This window comes from Rousettus aegyptiacus, unplaced genomic scaffold, assembly GCF_014176215.1.
Source record: "Rousettus aegyptiacus isolate mRouAeg1 unplaced genomic scaffold, mRouAeg1.p scaffold_m13_p_4, whole genome shotgun sequence".
Lineage (NCBI taxonomy): Eukaryota > Metazoa > Chordata > Mammalia > Chiroptera > Pteropodidae > Rousettus > Rousettus aegyptiacus.
In genome coordinates, this window is record NW_023416307.1 from 78,457,248 (window position 1) to 78,476,628 (window position 19,381).

Consider the following 19,381-nt stretch of genomic DNA (forward strand, 5'->3'; position numbering starts at 1 on the left):
ATTTTTGGAAGGGTTTTCTATTCTCTCAAATCTGTCTATTTCTCCCTGATGTTGCCACTAATCGCTCTATCAGTATTTCTTCTTGGACTATTGCAATTTTTCAAAGAATTTACCTTGTCTCTTTGTTATCTATAGTAACCTTTCTAATTTATTCTTCAAAAAAATCCAATAATCTTTTTCAAAATAGAAATTCGATAATACTCCACCACCCCTGAATGCTTCATATTGTTCTTAGAATTAAACAAACAAACAAACAAACACCTGTGTGCTAAAACATTCAAGGCACCATGTGATATGTATATATATGGAAAATTTTAAAGACTCCATCAAAAAACCGTTAGAACTAATAATTTCAGTAAATTTGCAGAATGCAAAGTCAATATATAAAAATCGTCTTTCTCATACCAATGTATGTCACAAAGAGAAACTAATAAAGCAATCTCATTTACAATTGCATCCAAAAGAACAAAATATTTATAAATAAATTTAATAAGACCTATATACTGAAAACTATGAAATTGATTAAAGAAACTGAAAAGTACAGAAACAGAAAGATATTCTGTGCTCACAAATTAGAAAAATTAGTATTGTTAAAATGTCTGTATTACTAAAAGTGATCTACAGATTCATTGTGATTCCCTATCAAAATTCCAATGGTAATTTTCACAGTAATAGAACAAAGGATTCTAAAATTTGTATGGAACAACAAAACCCTGATAATCAAGAGAATCTTGAGAAAAAAAGAACAAAGCTAGCAGCCTCACATGTTCTGATTTTAAACAACATTTCAAAGTTATAGTAATCAAAAGAGTATGGTATTAGCCTAAAAAACAGATACCTATAACAATAGAACAGAATAGAGACCCCAGCAAAAAAGTTATGCATGTATGATCAATTAATTTTCAATAAAGAAGCTAAGCATATATAATGGGGTTAGCACAGTCTCTTCAATAAATAAATGGTGATGGGAAACCTAAATAGTTACATGAAAAAGAATGAAATTCTCTTACGCCTTACACAAAAATCAACTCAGATGAATTAGACTTGAACTAAGACTTGAAGCCATTAAAATCCTAAAAGAAATCATAGATGGTAAACTCCTTGAGATTGGTTTTGGCAACGACTTTTTGGATTTGATATCTACTCTTATTTTACCCCTAGCTCCCACTTATTCCTCTGCAGGAACTATATTGGCTTCCTTCTAGTATCCTGCTGCCATTCTCTTGATTTGAGAAGTTCCCTCTCTTCCCTGCCTACAAGGTTCTGACTAGTTCAGCTTTCTCATGACCATCACTTCCTTCAATAAGTCTTCCCTGTAGTCTTTTTGACTAAGATAAAAGTCTCTGAAATCAGATCTCATTATATTATTGTACCATTGTTTCACAGTGCTTCTTACTAAATGGAAATTACTAGGTTCCCCATTAAATCCACATTGCTAAATTCAATGAGTAATTTTTAGTTCCCATCTTTTAGGAGAATTGAACTCAGTTAAATACCACTTTCATTTTGGAAACACTTTCTTTGCTTATTTTTGATCCTTTTCTGACTTCTCTTGCATCTCATCATCAATTTGAATGAGCTGTGTCTTTTACTGCCTTTAGGCCTTCACTCTTGCTGATTGCTCTTCTTGGAATGAGCCTTAAAGATATCCACACGGCTTGCTTTGTCACAATCCATTTCTTCCTTATATGTCCCCTTTTTCTAATCTTCCCATTCAAAATTAGAACTACCTCCTTTCTCTGTGTTCAGATATTCCTATCTCACTTTTATGTTTTTTTTCTTCATATGTTTATCACATTATAATACACTAGTGTGTAACTTAACTTTTCTTTAACTGATATGTTTGCAGCAATCCCTAGCAATGTTGGTTAAAGAAATAAAAAATGAATGATTGAATAAAAAAAACCCTATAAAGTAAAAAATATAGAAAGTATATATAATACATATAATTATATATATTAATTATATAATTTATATATAAACTATATAACATACACATTATATATGTAATATATACAACATATATATTATATATGTAATATATACAACATATACATTATATATATAATTTCTCCCTGTTACATCTTAGCACTGTATAGATATTTCAATAAAATTTATCAGATAAATTACTGTATTTTTTACTCACTTTTCAAGGATGTTTAGCCAGAAAAAGCATAAACAGGATACCATTACTACAAGGTCTTTCCATGCACATGGAACACTGGCATGGGCTCAAAACATCCACATTTTATTCATTACCAAACATCAAGTTTCCAGCTCTGTGATTATGACATTTATTTAATAGCTTTTTATATCTAAATATCAGTTGCCTGTTTTAAAATTTCTTACACATATTTTTTTGATTGTTGTCACTCATAGAGGTCAGTGTTAGTGATATTTTAATGCATATTTTACTGATATAAAGACTGAAGAGCAAGTAAGTGGTAAAGTAAAAACTAAAACCCTTGTACATTGATAAACTTCTCCGAAGCTTTTAACAGTACAATTTGCTAATGGTAAATATTTTATATTATGATATCATGTCAATGGATTATTTTCCACTAAAGGTATGTATATACTCATCACTCCATCTAGATTAAAATATAAAATAGGATTTATTTTTAGTCTAATGTAACTGTTGGCTTTAAAGCACTTGTTTTGAACATGCTTCTAAATGCCCAACTGTTACACATTGATCACTGTATTTCTCCTTATTACAGACTTTTTCTATTTAAAAACCTTTAAGAAGACACAAACTTTGGGATTTTAATTACAGACTTTCTAAATTCCCATGCAACCAATGTAGAATGAGCAAATACCAGTTTTATTAACATAACAGAATGACATGAACCAGCTGAATGAATGGAGTTCCATACGATCCTGTCTTTTGGATGAGATGTGTTTAGATAGAATAAAAGTATCACAATGATTTATTTGTAATGGAAATTAGAATATAAACTTAAGATAGCAATGCTTAAATTAATTTTTAATTGTTGTACAAAGTTGTACACTGTTTTGGTAGCAAAAGAGTTGTTTATCTACAGGTTCTCAGGAAAGCTCAAGCCTTGTTTGCATTTTAAAAAGAAAAGAGAGAGAAAACTTCGGCTCCATTAAATCAAGTGAAAACTAATGTTCAAATGGAGCATCTAAAGGGGTGTTTCCATCCTGACTCATACTATTTTGTACTGTGCAACATTAAGAGGGACAGTTATACATTAAATAATGAGATGTTCCACAGAGCAAACACATATTAAAACCGCTATACAGTAAGAAATAAAAACCAGAAGCATCAAATGAAGATGAACTTTAAAAACAACTGAATTTATCTATATTTGACCTACTAAATCATCTTATAATAAAATTTTTATGAAAACACTCAACCTTGTTACTTTCTTCAAAGTTCAGCATTTCTTGTTAGTTATGCCTAAAGCTTTTCTAGAACAGTACTCATCTTATTGAGAAACTAATTACCTCCTCACTTTTCCAAGATAGAATGAGTGAGGTTAACATAAGGTAAATAAAGGAGAGATCTGGAAGGAAAAAAAAAAAAAAAAACAAGCCTACCTGGGTAGGTCTAATTTATTTGTTCCTGATAACTCATCATTGTTCTACTTTCATTCCCAATGCCAGTCCTACTGGGTAGGTGAAATCTAGGTAAATGGATTTAAATAATTAAGATTTAAGTAAATGATAATATTGATTAATCTATTATCTTTAGAGTCTTTAATACATTAAAAGCTTGAACTCGGAAATTAGAATGTCTAATTTGGAATTTTGCCCTAATTCTTACTCAATTTGAGAACTTAAATGACAACACTTTGCTTCATTTTATGGATTTTTAAAATAAGAATAATAGTAGTACCTACCTCAAAGACTTTTATGAGGATTAAATTAGGAAAAAAAAAACGTAAAATGTTCAATGTAATGCTTCACACATAGTAAACATTCAAGAAATATCAGCTGTTTGAATTATTATTGTCATTTACACTTTTAAAAGTTAGAAAAAAGTGTAGTTATAAATGATATCTTTAAAAATATCAAACTATCACATAGAGCAATGTCTTTGGCTCTTTTCCTAGAGAAGCAAAATGATCTAGAAGATGGATTAAAAAAAACAGTCTCAAGGGCTATCCACCTGGAGCCCTTTGTGAACATGTAATAGAAACATAACATATTTTTAAATTCTCTTACATATTTTTAATATTTCCAACATATGTTCTTATATCATTCTTGTGTGAGATAAATAAACATAAGTTTCAATAACTGTTCTTGATAAGTTATTTTTAGTAAAGATTGTGTAGCTGTTATGCAAGAGTTTGAATGACTCTTAATGGTTATAACATTAAAATCTATACATAGCTTCAACAAAAGAAGTTAAATGCTATTTTTAAAATAAATTTTATATAACCTTATTTCTCAATTTCTTACTGATACAAGCTATTTTCACATTCTAAGTATTATATAAACCTTTCTGTTACATAATTTTCTTAATTTGCTTTTTTTTATTTTGACGTTGGTTTGAAATTATTTAATTATATTCTTTATTCACTTTTATTTTTGATATTTAAATGTAAAGAAAGAAAAATGATACTTATATACCTAGTGGATCATTCACATTATATTTTATGTGTTTATTTTAATGTTATAATAATCATAAACTTGAATGCCATCGAGAAGATGAAGTGCAACTGATACTCATAGAAAAGTTTTAGTGTTTAGATTTGTCTTTAACTTTATAATTTTTTTAATTTGTGTTTTTTTTACATACATTACATAAATACTAACAGTAATGATAATAATAAATAAGATTCACTGAGTGTTTACTATGTGCTATTCTCTAAGTTAAAGTCTTTTTTATACAGTATCTGATATAATTGACACAATAGCTGAATCTTGAATGAAATTAATAAAATTGTCCAGGTGTTGAAATTTAATAAGTTGAAAATCCAGGATTTGACCTATGTCTGTCAAACTATAAAATGTAATTTCTTAATATGTATATTTATGTGTATATATAGGGTATCTTATATAGTACAGACTGAAGTATAGGTCCCAGTTAAGGTAAAATTTCAGAACAGTTTGAAGCAATGTCTCAATTTCAACTTCTTACTTACATGCCTTTCAGTTTACCCCAAAATGTATGTGAGAAACTTAAATGTCATATTTTAGTTGACTTGCAGACTTTCTATATTTGTACTAGAATGAATCATTAATGATATTATATATTATTATATATTACTATTAGTTAAGTAAATTATTTATTTAATAATATTATATATTACTATTAGTTAAGTAAATTATTTATTTAATAATATTATATATTACTATTAGTTAAGTAAATTGAAATACTAATTATTCTCTAAGCCACCTCTATAACTCATTTTAGATCAGTGAGTGCCATGTATCACCTTTTAATTTTTATTCAAAGTCAGAACAATTACATTAATTTTTATTTAAGCACCAAATAATGGTTGTATGATTAAAAGTAATAACTGGTAATCTAGAAATGACATAAAATGTTACCCTCATTATAGTTGCCAAATTTCGAACTTAAAAAAAAAGTCTAAAAATCATATTGAAGGCTAAAAATATGTTTAGTAGATTAAAATTATTTAGAAATTTTGTAAGATTCTGGAACAATCATTAAGATAAATATAGTTTATAAGTTTATAACAGAAAGAAATAATATAATTTTATGTAAAAACATTAGGCATACCCTCAGGTACCTCCTTGTCTGTCTCTAAGTGGCAAAACAGTGTTGATTTTATTTAAAATTCATTGTGATACATAAATGTACAATAGATTGTGGAGTTTTGAGAATAGAAACAGAAAACAAGTTAGAAACGTCTGCAGGCAAGCTTCAAGAAAGATGTGATTTGAAGAGGAACCCTTGCAAAAGCTACTATCCTCATTGTAAAATTAGGACTTAAGTAGAATTATAATTCTATCCACATAAAAGTAGGACAGTATGATGATTAATTGGGTATGGAGGCCATTAGGCAAAGGAGTTATAGATATTTCAAATATTTTATACTAAGAAATCAGGCAAATATTTTTTCATAAGAAGACAGGAACCTCTGAGGGTTCAGATTTGGAAAGAAAATGAGTGTTTCAGTTTTTTTGTATTCAAATTGAAGTGTTCGGTAGGATGAATAGCAGATAGGAGCTTAGTAGTAAGATTAAGTTAGAAAAATTATAACTGAAATAAACTAAGAAAACTTTAGAAAAAGAATACAGTTATATTAATTGATTCTCTTCTGGTTTCAAGAAACAGAAACTTATCTAGAAAGCTTATTAAAATAGAAAAGGGACTTGAGCACCTCAAGGACAACTATTGACTTCTCAGCCTTTGTACATTACTCATTTATTTTTCTTTCATTTCTCAATTCAATTCATCTTCTTATTTAGTCTACACACAAAATTCATGCTCACAAAGTATAACAAAATTGATTAGCCATGTCTTCCTCTTGCCCCTTTTAGTTTTTTTTTCTTTCTCTTCTTTCCTCCTTCCCAAATCTAAGATTTCAAGGAAGAAATTTAATTAGGTCATTCATTTTTCTCTTAGTAGTCAAAAATGGTGAGGGAGATTAGTTGTGGATATACAATCATCTAGAAAAGCTACTTCTTTTACTTTGTAAAAAATGAATTTCATCTCCTAAAGGGGATGTGGAGAGACGAACTAACACTGCAATAAGTAATCTCTTCAGGGATCAAAACTATAACCTGAATGAAACCTATATTCTGGAACAAGATATGAAAGGAGAGAGAAAGAAAAATGTAAAGAGGAATTAAAAAGGAAATGAAGTCTGTATAGAGACACCAAAACCAAAGAAAAAAGAAAATTAAAGGAAACAGTATATATTCAGCAAAGCAAAATTAGTAATATGGAGATTGGGAAACTGCCATTGGACTCGACCACTAAATAATAATTGGTAATCTTCAGAATGACAGCTTCTTCATAGATAAATACTAACTGTTCTATGCTTTGATAAAATTCAGATATATTTATATCCTTGCTCCTGTATAATAACCAATATAAAAAAAGGGAGGGGAGAAATCAGGGTAATTTTCTATGCCATTACTAATAACTACTGACTCCTAGTAAACTTTCTTTTAAACTAAACACCCACAAATTATTGTTTTAAGAGTCTACTTAAAATTTTTTTATTGGACCATTAATGTCAAATTTACCAGTCTATAGTTTCTGAAATGTAATCATTTAAAAAAAAAATATATCAGGACACATTTCTCTCTCCAATATTCCAGAAGTTCCCTACTTGGATGATTCTATAAAGATAAATAAATGAGATATGTTCTTCAAAACTTTCTTTGGTTCCTGTTTGTGCTTTGTTTGGGCCAGGAGAAACAAATTATTTTTAAGTAATCATCTGCTCTTATATTACCTTGGGTTTTGTTTCCCCTTACCACATTTTTTTTTTCCTTCTTAGAGACCATTTTCCTTTACATAGAAAATGGACAACAAAAACATTAACTAGTTCTCTGTTATCTCCGCATATATACAACTGTTTTAATCATTATAAATAAAATTTCAATTTTTACTTGAGACACAATTCATTTAAGAAAATATCATTTCTTTTATCTATGAGACCTTATGGAAGCAAAAATATAGGCATAGGATAAACTATACCCCAAAGCCCCCCTGCAGGCTTATATACAAGCGGAGAACAGAGATTCAAATAACAGAGATTCAAAATGGATAGGTGTAGAATAGTAGGATGGTGAGGTGTGAAATACTAAATCAGGCACAGTGATATGTTTATATTGCAAAATTTTAGCAATTCCTGACATAACTTAGACACCAGAAATATAATTTATTAGTCTATAATTTTATATTAGTAAATTGCTTTCCTGTACCTAATATTGTATAATCTGTATATTATAATTTGATTTATGATCCACTGTTTTTTAGAATTTTCTAGGGATCATAAATGTGACTAATGTGACTATTACAAGTTTTTTTTGTAACCACATGCTCACTTCATTGCCTATTTATTGCATTATTAGACTTAATTTCCTCCACTTTTGTAAAAACACAGGTCTTCACTCAAAAGGTACCCTCATTATATTAAAATAAACTGTACACATTTCTTCTTCTATACCTTTACTTATGCTTTCAAAGTATTTTCCTATATACTTCGTTTTTCTATACATCTTTTATATACATCCTACTCAACCTTCAAGAATCACTTTAAAATCCACCTTCCACATAGAGTATTTTCTGAGCTGAACTACAACTGCAATATGAATTTTAACTCCATTTCCACTCATTCTATATCCCAAAATTAACATTATTTTACATTTTTCTTAATTCTTCATTTCAAAAACTAGATGTCTTAATCTTATATTATACAAATACATTATTCTTATATATGCGTAAGCATGTAGTCACTGTCAAGTAATTTATCAATTATTTTGCGAATTCATTTATTTGGTTCAAAATCAGTCAGAAAATTGCTGTGGCAAGGACTGGCTAATAATTCTTCTAGCTCATTTATTGTAGTGGATACAATAAAGGGTAACAATAGATTTTCCATCTCTTTTATATATTCAGTGTTCTATAAAACAAATATATTGCTAGGAATATAGTGTTTGCACACTAAATGCTGAGCCTTATAAATAGGGAGCAGTTAACGCTTCAAATATGAATCTATGTCATAGTGTTAAAACTGTGTAAAACCAGAACCTGTGGGAGGGCAGAGCTGTGGGGAGAGGGATAATAGAGAAGGTTTGCTTTGTAGTAGATTTGAGTATGAGAAGTAGAGAAGGAGACAAAACCACTTGGTCATTCCTTCTGAGCACACACAGGAAGGTATTAGACATAGCAATACTGAATGATAAAGAGTCAGAAAATTTTCCACAAAGATGCAGGCTTGTAAGAAGCAAAGGAAACCAGCATCGTTTTGAAATACTAGTAGCAGCCAGAATCCTATTAGTTGTTTTACATATTTTACCTAACTCAACGTTCACAGTCTTTTGAAGTATTTATTGTCATTCACTCTGTAGATGAGGAAACTGAAGGTAATAAATACATGACTAATAAAGTCATTGCGGTTTTGCTGCATCCGAATAAATGAAAGAGGTAAAATATATATTTGATAATAAGAGGAGAAATAAATTTAAAAGTATATAGATTTTTCTAGAGAATACAAAATCAAAAACATTAACTATAAATCTATGACACAGTTTCATGCATATATTTGAATTCTTTCAAAACCATAAAGACTGATACATCGAGCCAAAAGTCTTTTCTTTCAGGGAGACTTTCTGGCATTAGATAAGTTCATCAGAGAAGATGTACTTATCTAATGCCAGAATAAGGATTCTAGTAAATGAAAACTTAATGCATGCAGGAAATGGAAGAAATGTCAAAGAAATCTACAGCTTATAATATTTATTTTGTAAGAATAAAATGTCCTTTTTATACAATGCTATGAAGATATGTTCAGTTTTGAGTTTTTGCCATCAGATTTATTTTGTGCTGTATTTTTTCTAATTTACAATTTTACCAAAGAAACAAAGGTCATCAGGCAAAATGTTAGTGCACAAAAACACTATTAAAGTAGGGAATAAATCAAAAAAGCAAACAATGTCACAATCATGCAAACACACACACACACACACATATTAGAAACTGAATAATTGAAATAATATGTATCTATATTTGTAGAAATTTGTGACTAATATCTACACACTGAACTAATATCACTAACAAAATTGGCTCCCTTATTTAAGAGGACTTAGACTGAACAGAAAAAATGAATCATGATAAATCATGCAAAATGGACAGGAGCTCACCTTTAACTTTATTTTTTGAAGCAGCCGCTGGTTCCAAGAAAGATTGCACAAGAAGAGAACAAACATAGTAGACATTAGACAGTCTCTAACTAGTGAGCTAATGTCTATGAAGACATATTTATTATTACATGGTAACACACTTTAGATAAATAAGACCTATAACAAAGAAAATGACAGTGGTTATGTTTTGTTAATATATGATTAAACTTCTTGAATAAGGAAGAGTAAAATAGATAGGAGTCATACAGTGCAATTACCAAACACAATAAGCACCAAATTTCTTTATTTCTCTATGCCCTTCTTAACTCTAAACTTTAATTAATAATTCAAGTAAAAATACTCATATACAGTTCAAGCATATTTCATATTATTTAACAATGAAAATATAGTCCATAATGTTTGGATAAATCACAAAAGCAGGTCATTTGCTTTTATTGAGCACTTACTAAATGCCAGAGACTAAGGTCAAACACTTTCCATAGATTTTTTCCCTTATGAATGACAACTTAAGAAGTTTTTTATCATTGCCTCACAAATATGGAAACTGGGGCTTATACAAGTCAAGTTACTTGCTTACTGCGACACAGCTGCAAGGAAGCAAATTTGGAATTTGATCCTGGATACAACCAACTCCAAAATCTGTGCTTTAAGATATTATCTTTGCAATTCAGTCATCAACTTAATTGCAAACATCAGGTCTATAAAGCCAAATCAAAATCGCATGATTCATTAATTTCTAGCTATTCGGTATGTGATTGACCACATAGCTATGAAACTAGAAAACTTCATCACTTTAAATGACATTATTCCCATTAAGAACTAGAGACTTAAGCTTATTTAAATCTAGTGGTAAACACTGAGGCAGAAGTAAACTTAAAGAACAAATTATAACAGTCCTAGAGGAGAGTTCTTCACTCAAAGGAAAACTTCTAGATAAAATGCATAATTAGAAACCTCTAAACATTTTGAAAGAATAGATTCTATTTTTACTTAAATACTATTTAAAGATGAAGATTGATAGAGGAACAAGTGCTTTTTCACTTTCTAAATGAAGTTAAAGATAAAGTGCCCCATCTCCTAATTGGGATATGTATAGTCTCTAGTTTGGCATATTGACCTTCAGTGAAGTTTAACTTAGATTTTAGAGTGAGTACTTATGAGCTACATATGGAAAATTTTAATTTACAGTTTATTCTTTCAAGTTCATGCCACTTGTAGGTATATGCTAGGCTACTCATAGATAATTAAAAAAAATTATGCTTGACATTCTAAATATTGAATAATGATATTAGTTTCAGGAGTTCAGCATTGTGGTTATATATTTATATAACTTAGAAAATGATCACCTGATAAATCTTGCACCAAGCTGATACCATATGTAGTTATTAATATTATTGACTATATTCCCTAAGTTGTGCTTTGAATCCCTGTGACTGTTTTGAAATTGCCAATTTATACATCTTAATCTCTTCACCTTTTTGACCCAGCCCACCAATCCCTCTTCTATCTGTCAATCAACAGTTTTTGGTATCTATGAGTTTGTTTCTGTTCTGTTTATTTACTTTGTTTTTTAGATATCCCATATAATTGAAATTATACATAATTTGTGTTCATCTGACTTATTTCACTTAGCATAATACCCTCTAGGTCTATCTCTACTGTCAAAAATGGTAAAATTTCATTAATTTTGATGACTAATATTCCACTGTATATAAGTACTACTTCTTTATCCATTAATCTTTTTCTTAGAGCACTTAAATTACATTTAAAGTAATTGTTATATTGATAGGTATGTAGTTATTGGCATGTTGTTTTCTGATTGTTTTTGTAGTTCTGTTCCTTATCCTTTTGCTCTCTTCTCTTGTATATTGATGGCATTCTATAGTATGGATTTGTTTGGATTTCTTTATATTTATTTCTTGTATCTCTCATAGATTGTTGGTTTGTAGTTGCCATATGCTTCATATATACTAAGCTATGTTTATAGCAGTCTATTTTAAGTCGATGGTCACTTAAGTTCAAACACATTCCAAAATCACTACAATTTTTACTCACCCCGTGCTCTTTTTTGTTTTTGTCAGTATTTTTTTTACTTCTTTGTGTGTGCATTTGTGTGCATCCCTCAATTTACTGTTGTAATTACACATGATGTTTCTATTTTTATCTTTCAACCTTTGTACTAGTATCTGTGTAGGTCGATCCACCACCTTTATTATGTGATTCCCTTTGTTTGTGAGATTTTTTTCTTTGTGATATTTTCTTTTTTCACATATATATATTTTCTTCTTCTTCTTCTTCTTCTTCTTCTTCTTCTTCTTCTTCTTCTTCTTCTTCTTCTTCTTCAAAATGTCCCTTTAACATTTTTTATAATAGTGGTTTGCTGGTGATGAACTCTTTGAGCTTTTTCTTATCTGGGAAGCCCTTTATCTCCTCTTCAATTCTAAATGCTAACCTTTCTGGGCAGAGTAATCTCATTTGTAGGTTCTTGCGTTTCATCACTTTGAATATTTTGTGTCTATCCCTTCTAGCCTGCAGAGTTTCATGTGAGGAATCAGCTAACATTCTTATGGGAGCTCCCTTGTAGGTAACCAATTGCTTTTCTCTTGCTATTTTTAAGATACTTTGTCTTTAAACTTTAGCATTTTAATCCTGATATGTCTTGGTTTGGGCCTCTTTGAATACATTCTGTTTGAGACTGTGGATTTATATGTTTATTTCCTCTACCAAATTAGGAACATTTTTTAGTTATTATTTTTTCAAATAGATTTTCAATCCACTACTCTCTCTCTTCTTCTGGTACAAATGTTGTTTTACTTGATGTTGTCCCAGGCATCCCTTAAATTATTCCCATTTTTTAAAATTCTTTTTCTTTTGCTGTTCCAATTGGGTATTTTCTGCTGAAATACTGACTTCATCCTCTGCTTCATTATTTCTGCGGTTGATTCCATGTAATATATTATTCATTTCAGTTATTCTATTCTTTACTTATGACTCGTTCTTTGTTTTCTATCTTTTTTTTTTCTGTTTTCTATGTCTTTGTTGAAGTTATCACTGAGATCATCTATTCTTCCCCTAAGTTCATTGAGAAATCTTATAATCACTGTTTTGAACACTGACTGAATCTGGTAGACCACTTTCCTCCATTTTACTTAGTTCTTTTTATAGAGTTTGTCACATTCTTTTTTTTGTGACATGTTTCTTTATCTTTTCATTTTGGCTGCCTCCCTGTGTTTGTTTTAATGTATTAGGTAGATCTGCTATGTCTTTCAATCTTGACAGAGTGGTCTTATGTAGTACGTGTTGTGTGAGGCAGTCTTCCTGTTCACCCGAAACATATGCTCCAGGGGTATCCCTTGTGTGGGTTTTGTGTGCCCTCCTATTATAGTTGAGTCTTGTTTGCTGTTGGCATGTCAGTGTTTTGAATTGACCCTCAGGCTAACTTTCTATGAGAACTGGCCATGAATTCAGGGGACAAGCTGTACTGTAGGAGCTGACCCCACTGAGCAGGATTTACTTTAGTGAGGCTCTGGTGCCTGCCAAGTTTACTCATTGGGTATGTGTTGTTCGTGACATTAATTGGGTGATGTTCTATTGTGTCTGAAGCCAGCCGCCAGGTATGTTGTTTCTGGGTCTCCTAGGGGTGGCTCTGATGTAGGCCAAGATTAATTACTGCATACATTTGGCCCAGGACACCTGGTTGGAGCTACAAAGTGATCTGTAGCTGGTAGCTATTTGGGCTGGGCATGGAGGAGCCTGGTAGTGATTATGCTGTGAACTAAGGCCAGCTGCTACTAGTGCTGGGATTGGGGCAACTTAGTAAGAGATACAGAACACACCAAAGACAGTCACAGCTTTTGAGGGGTTTGTCAACCTTTGAAATTTTAGGAAAGGCTTCAGGCCAGCTCAATCCAGCACTTTATATAAATCAGCCTCTGAAAGAATTTTTGGTGCAGTACGTAACTTGGATAGGGTGAGATCTCAGAGAATCACTAGCATGGATCAATATCAGTATTTCCCAGGTTGATGAAGACTTGGATTTGGTGTTTGCCTGTGTCTGCTGGTTGTGTGGGGAGTAGGGCTCAACAAATGAACAATGGCTTCTGACAGCACTTTATTCCTTAAGACACCTGTCCCTTCAGCCCTTGTTTTGAAGCCAGATAATTCAGTTTTTCCTTGTATATCTCTATCACTTTTCAAGCTTCTGCCACAGTGCTGGAGTTATGGTGAGTTAGTCCATAAGCAAGTAAGTCCACATGTGGGCCCTTCAAGAGGAATACCTGGGACTCCGGCAACTCTCTTTCTCACCTCTATGGAATCCCCAGTAATTTTGACAGCCGGATTTTGTGAGGATTCCTCTTTCTGGCACTGGTGCTCTGGGTTGGGAGCCAAGAATGGGGCCGGAATCCACTGGTCTTCAGTGGGGACCTCTGCAGCCGAGATATCCCTCCTGATTCTTAACTGCCACATGTGGATGTGGAACCAGTCTGTTTTGCATTTCCAGTTCTTTTACCAGTCTTGATGTGGCTTCTTCTTTACTTAGTTATAGAGATTCTGTTCAGCTTCAGATGTTTCTTAACAGTGGCTGTTCTATAATTTAGCTGTAATTTTGATGTGGTTGTAAAAGGAGGAGAGCACAGCATTTTTCTACTTTGTCATCCTGACCAGAAGTCTGAGAATTTTCATTTCTATCCACACTCAGAAAATGATCCTATTTTTTGCATTTATCTTCCACTAAGTCATTATGTACATTATGATTTTAAAATAATATTTTTAGATAAAAATAAATTAAATAAGAGCAAAAATATTTCAGGAAACCTTAAGTCCTTGCTTAAACCCATTTAAACTCTATTTATTCTATAACTTTAAAATAAAAGTACATATCTTAAGAAGGAGAATGATCATGATGTTTTTGTAAAGATAAAATTCAAACTAACTTAAAAAGCAATGACCAAAAGTTAAACTACCAACTATGTTGTAATGTTGTTACTATGATGTAAATTCATAATAAAATTTATATAAATTTTAATTTAAGCCCATTATGATCCCTTAAATATTTAATATTAAAATTTAAATTTAAAAGTTATTTTTTTATTAAGAAATTTACTCTTATTTAATGAATGAAATATTTCTACATCATCGTTTATTTTTATTACAGAATCGATACATGACAAAAATTAGAGGTGATATAAAGAATCAATATTTCATCTTTCTCCAATGTCATTTACTAAATTATCAATGTTAAAAATTTCTATTAGAAAATACATTTTACAATTCTTATAATAAGCAGTAACATATGAATTTTTGTGTATTTTGTTTCCCAAAACAGGATAATACTATACACATTACTTAGAAGCCTGATTTTTCTATATTTTTCAGGTTAGCCTTATATATTTCTATAGTGTAAATGAAGTATGGGACTATTTTCCTATTGATAGACAATCTTTTTGTGCTATTAACAGTGCCGTAGTACATATCCCGCATATACTTCAGTGGTGTTTTGTTTCTGTATAACAAATTTCCAGGTTGTTTTCATATTTCTATACAGAAAATCACTGACAAAGATGAAGACTTCAATGAAATACTATAGATAAAAGGAAATATGCAAGTGTATTGAATCCTGTAAAATAAGGGGAAACCAGAAAAAGAGAAAAAGAGAAAGAAAAGTACAGAATCTAGTGTTCCAAATAATTAATACATGATAAAATCCCTAGATCTTTGAAACCACAAACCTTTGTATTTAACATTTCTTACTATTTGTTTTTAATTAAAGTTCAGTTTCAATTCCTTGGTAGAATTTTAGTAGATTTTATAAATCTAATTATTAGAAATTATTTTTTATCTTTTATATTATTTTTAAGACTATACAAAGCTGAACCTTACTTGTAGATTATGTTAACATATTATTTGCCTCAGTTTCAAAGAAAATATTTTAATTCATCAATATATTGACTTGTTCAAGTGAAAGAAAATTTTACTTCAAACTTAAATTCATCACTTAAAGTTTTTAGCTGAAGTTCAAAGAAAAAAAGCCAAAAGCCCTTAGATATGAAACAGATACAACCAATATATTATTTAAAAAACAATCTTTTTGATAAAATTAGTAAAATAAAATTACACAAGGCAAATGTTTACATTTCTTAGTGGAATGGAGATTAATTATTGAAAGTTCTCAAAAATTACATGAAGACAGATAAATTTATTCTTCGATTATTGGGTAGATACCAAAGTAAAATAGAAAGGAAAACAAAAGCTCTATGCTTGCTTCTGTGTGTGTTCAGGCAGCTAATACTAGACTAGGCTGGTTAATATAATTGGAAAGAGGCCAGGCTACCAGGCTTGTTAGCCCAATTATAATTCTCTGCATATTCAATAAAAGAAGTTGAGATGACAGCAATACTGTCATAAATGTCATGTTCAATACTTGTAAGATTTTCCATTGTCAGCACAGTCCAATTATAAGTCAATTGTAAAGTGCACATTACACACCACCCAAAAGTGGCTGAAAATTATCTTAAAAATACAATTTAATGGTTCATAGTTAAAATGAAAAGAAAGGAAGTAAAGATGCTTGGACCAGAGAACATTTTAGGTATAACATCCACATTTCTTCCTCTTTATAACAAAAGCAGCAAGTTATAACATTATAGATATTCATACTATTTTTTCTGAGATGAATAGTTATAATATTAAATTTGTAACTGCTAATAATTATATTAATAATGTAAAAATCTATGCATATGATTTTTAAAGAAAAATCATGTGAATAATAAAATTATAGCCATTTACAGATGAATGTTGAATAGTTAGTGAATATTAGGCACCATATTAATATTATTTAGGTTTATCTTTAAAATCTCAAATACAAATTATCAAAAAAGTAAGAATACAATTATGTTACTAGTTTAATTAATTTAATTGAATTAGTTTCTGTTTATCTGAAAGGTATCACTATCTAATAATTTTTTGTAGAATTGGTGAATCTAAAATAGTATTTCTTAAAGTAAAGAAATAAGGACATTCTCAGAACCATTTATTTATTTATTTTTTTCTCCCTCTTTAAGTCTGCACCCCCACCCCCACTTCCACCCCTGACTTATGAATATTGCCATTTCCCTTTTTTAAGAACTAGATCTCTGAAGGCAGGGTGTCTCTGCCCACAGGCACCCAAAGCACCTGGGGCCTGACACACCCGGAGAGTGGTCTGTGGCTCCACCTGGGGTGCAAATCCAGGACTTTCTGCGTGTAAAGCAGACATGCTAACCACTACACTATGGAGCCAAACCTTCAGAAGAGTTTAGACAAATTTTCCCAACCTCCAAAATGATGACTTAAAATCTTACTTTAAGATTTCCTGTTATAATAAAATGGTGATATATTTTAGCAGTATTTGCAATGTATAGATGATGCAGAGCATAATGGATTTGTGGTTACCTGTAGAAGTGTTTGCCAAAAAGTTATTTAATAGTTAAACATTTAATAAAAGACAGCAAAGATATTGTTGGTATTTATTCACTGAGAACTAATAATAAAGCACTATGGATCTTTTTTATTTTAAGATAATATAGAAGTTTTTTTTAGAAATAACTTGGTATTTTATCCTAGTGTTTTATTTATTTATTTATTTCTCCTTCTATAAGTAAATTTATAGATAAGAGATCATTGTTTCCTAATAGGGAAGTAATAAACTTAGAAAGTGCTTAGATTTTCCAAGAAAAGAGAGGTTCCTGACATCAATGACTTTATATTCAGATATATTAGATGTTTCTCTTGCCCTAAATTTATCAGCAATGAAACAAAACAACTAAAAACTCATTGTCACTGGTAGTGTACAATATATATTTTTAAATATGAAAAATTCACTTTTATGTAGCTATGTGCAAATTATAAAGTAAAAGATAATACGCTTTCATTATTTTCTAGTGTAAGTGACTTTTCCTAGATGACAAAGCTATTTGGTAGCAAATTTACAATAAAAAAACACCATACTGGATGAACATATATATTTGTAAGCCCACTACATTAAAATGCAATTATTAGATAATTGTATAGCGATTCAGTGCAAATCAATACCAGCTGAGTTTGATTTCTTTTTACAAAGAAGGAAATCACACTAATTTGAAAAGAATTACTACTACATCTAATTTATCAGATACTTACCATATCATTATAGTTTTTCAAAGTATAGATAATAATTGCATTTTAGATAATCACATTTTCCTTTTTATTTTTTTCTATCCAACACAAAGTTAAACACATTCATTCAGTAATAACTCTGAGATTTATTCAAAATAACAACTTTCTTAGCTACCAAGTAACATCTATATACTAAAATTTCTTCAAAGGCCCATTAGAATTTGAAGACTTGAAAAGTTTGACTTTATCAAATGTCTTCAAAATTTTTCTTTCTCAATAACCATACAGATTTCACACTAGGAAAATATGTAAAAGTGGTGTTTGAGAAATAAAAATTTGCTAAAAGTTATACTCGAGTAACCAGATATTTGATGCATAGAAATATCTATTTATACAAATATTTCAGTAAATAAATAAAGAAGAAATAATAGAATTCAAAAATCACCATTCTGCAATTCTTAGCAAATTCTTATACATAGACAGGAATCATTTCTGCTAACATCATTAAAATGGAGACTACCAGGCATTATATACCTTCTTATAGAAGAACACGATACTATTTGAGAAGTAATTTTTCCCAAATAATAAAATTTGGATAGGATCATGCCTCTATATTGAACTTTTAATATCCAAAAATACAAGGACAAAAAAATTACATCGAATCAATGAAATTAGTCAAATCTTGAATGTGGGAAACCACAAACAAGACATTTTTATAATTAGTTTCTTTAACAAATAGATTTCAGGGATAAAAAAATATATATCTAATATATATATAATATATATCTAATATATATATCTATATATTTATCAATTGAAGGGGGGACCTGATACATAGCTAATAATTGCCATGTGTAAACTATGTTAGATCCTGACTTGATCACTAGATATTTCATAACACTAAGTAATTACTTTTAATATTTAGGTGGAATAATAATATTGTGACCATGTTTTTTTAAGTCATTGTCTTTTCATAAAATAAAATGTTTATGAAAAATGATCTGTTGTCTACAATTTGTTTCTAAGTAATCTTGGGATGCATACTATTTATTATGTTTTCATATATAATAAAAATTTCTGATAATAAAAATTCTTTAAAATATTTAATTGAATACCTAGGTTAAATTCTGTTTTAAATATTACCATTTATCAATGCCAATTTTTCTATAAAACTATTAAATGTAATAGTGTATATAAGACAGCACAGTATTGGTTATATATTGGTCTGTATATTGAATGAGATCGATTTATCATGTGAGTAAATGATGGCATGTGCAAAGCAAACAGGTGCCATTGGAATAATTTTGGTTTATGAAATTTAGTCTTTAAAACGTGGGACATAGTAATTTCCTCTGAAATAACCATTTTGCTTCTAGAGAGATAAAACAGAAGTTTATTTTAAGCTTCTAACTACTTTACTCCTGTGTATTTT

The 19,381-nt window shown here is 30.0% G+C and overlaps 1 protein-coding gene across 3 annotated transcripts in view; it reads right to left on the bottom strand.

Moving 5' to 3' along the window:
• The window catches only part of CADM2 (cell adhesion molecule 2), a 986,159-nt gene that overhangs the window by 284,712 nt on the left and 682,066 nt on the right, over window positions 1-19,381 (bottom strand). For 2 of the 3 annotated variants that reach the window (XM_016152338.2, XM_016152336.2), the window contains exon 2: window positions 9,817-9,843. The exons of the other annotated variant lie outside the window; for it this stretch is intronic. In XM_016152338.2, coding sequence (XP_016007824.1) covers window positions 9,817-9,843 — 27 coding nt within the window. The remainder of the gene's footprint in view (window positions 1-9,816; window positions 9,844-19,381) is intronic. 3 annotated transcript variants of the gene reach the window in all.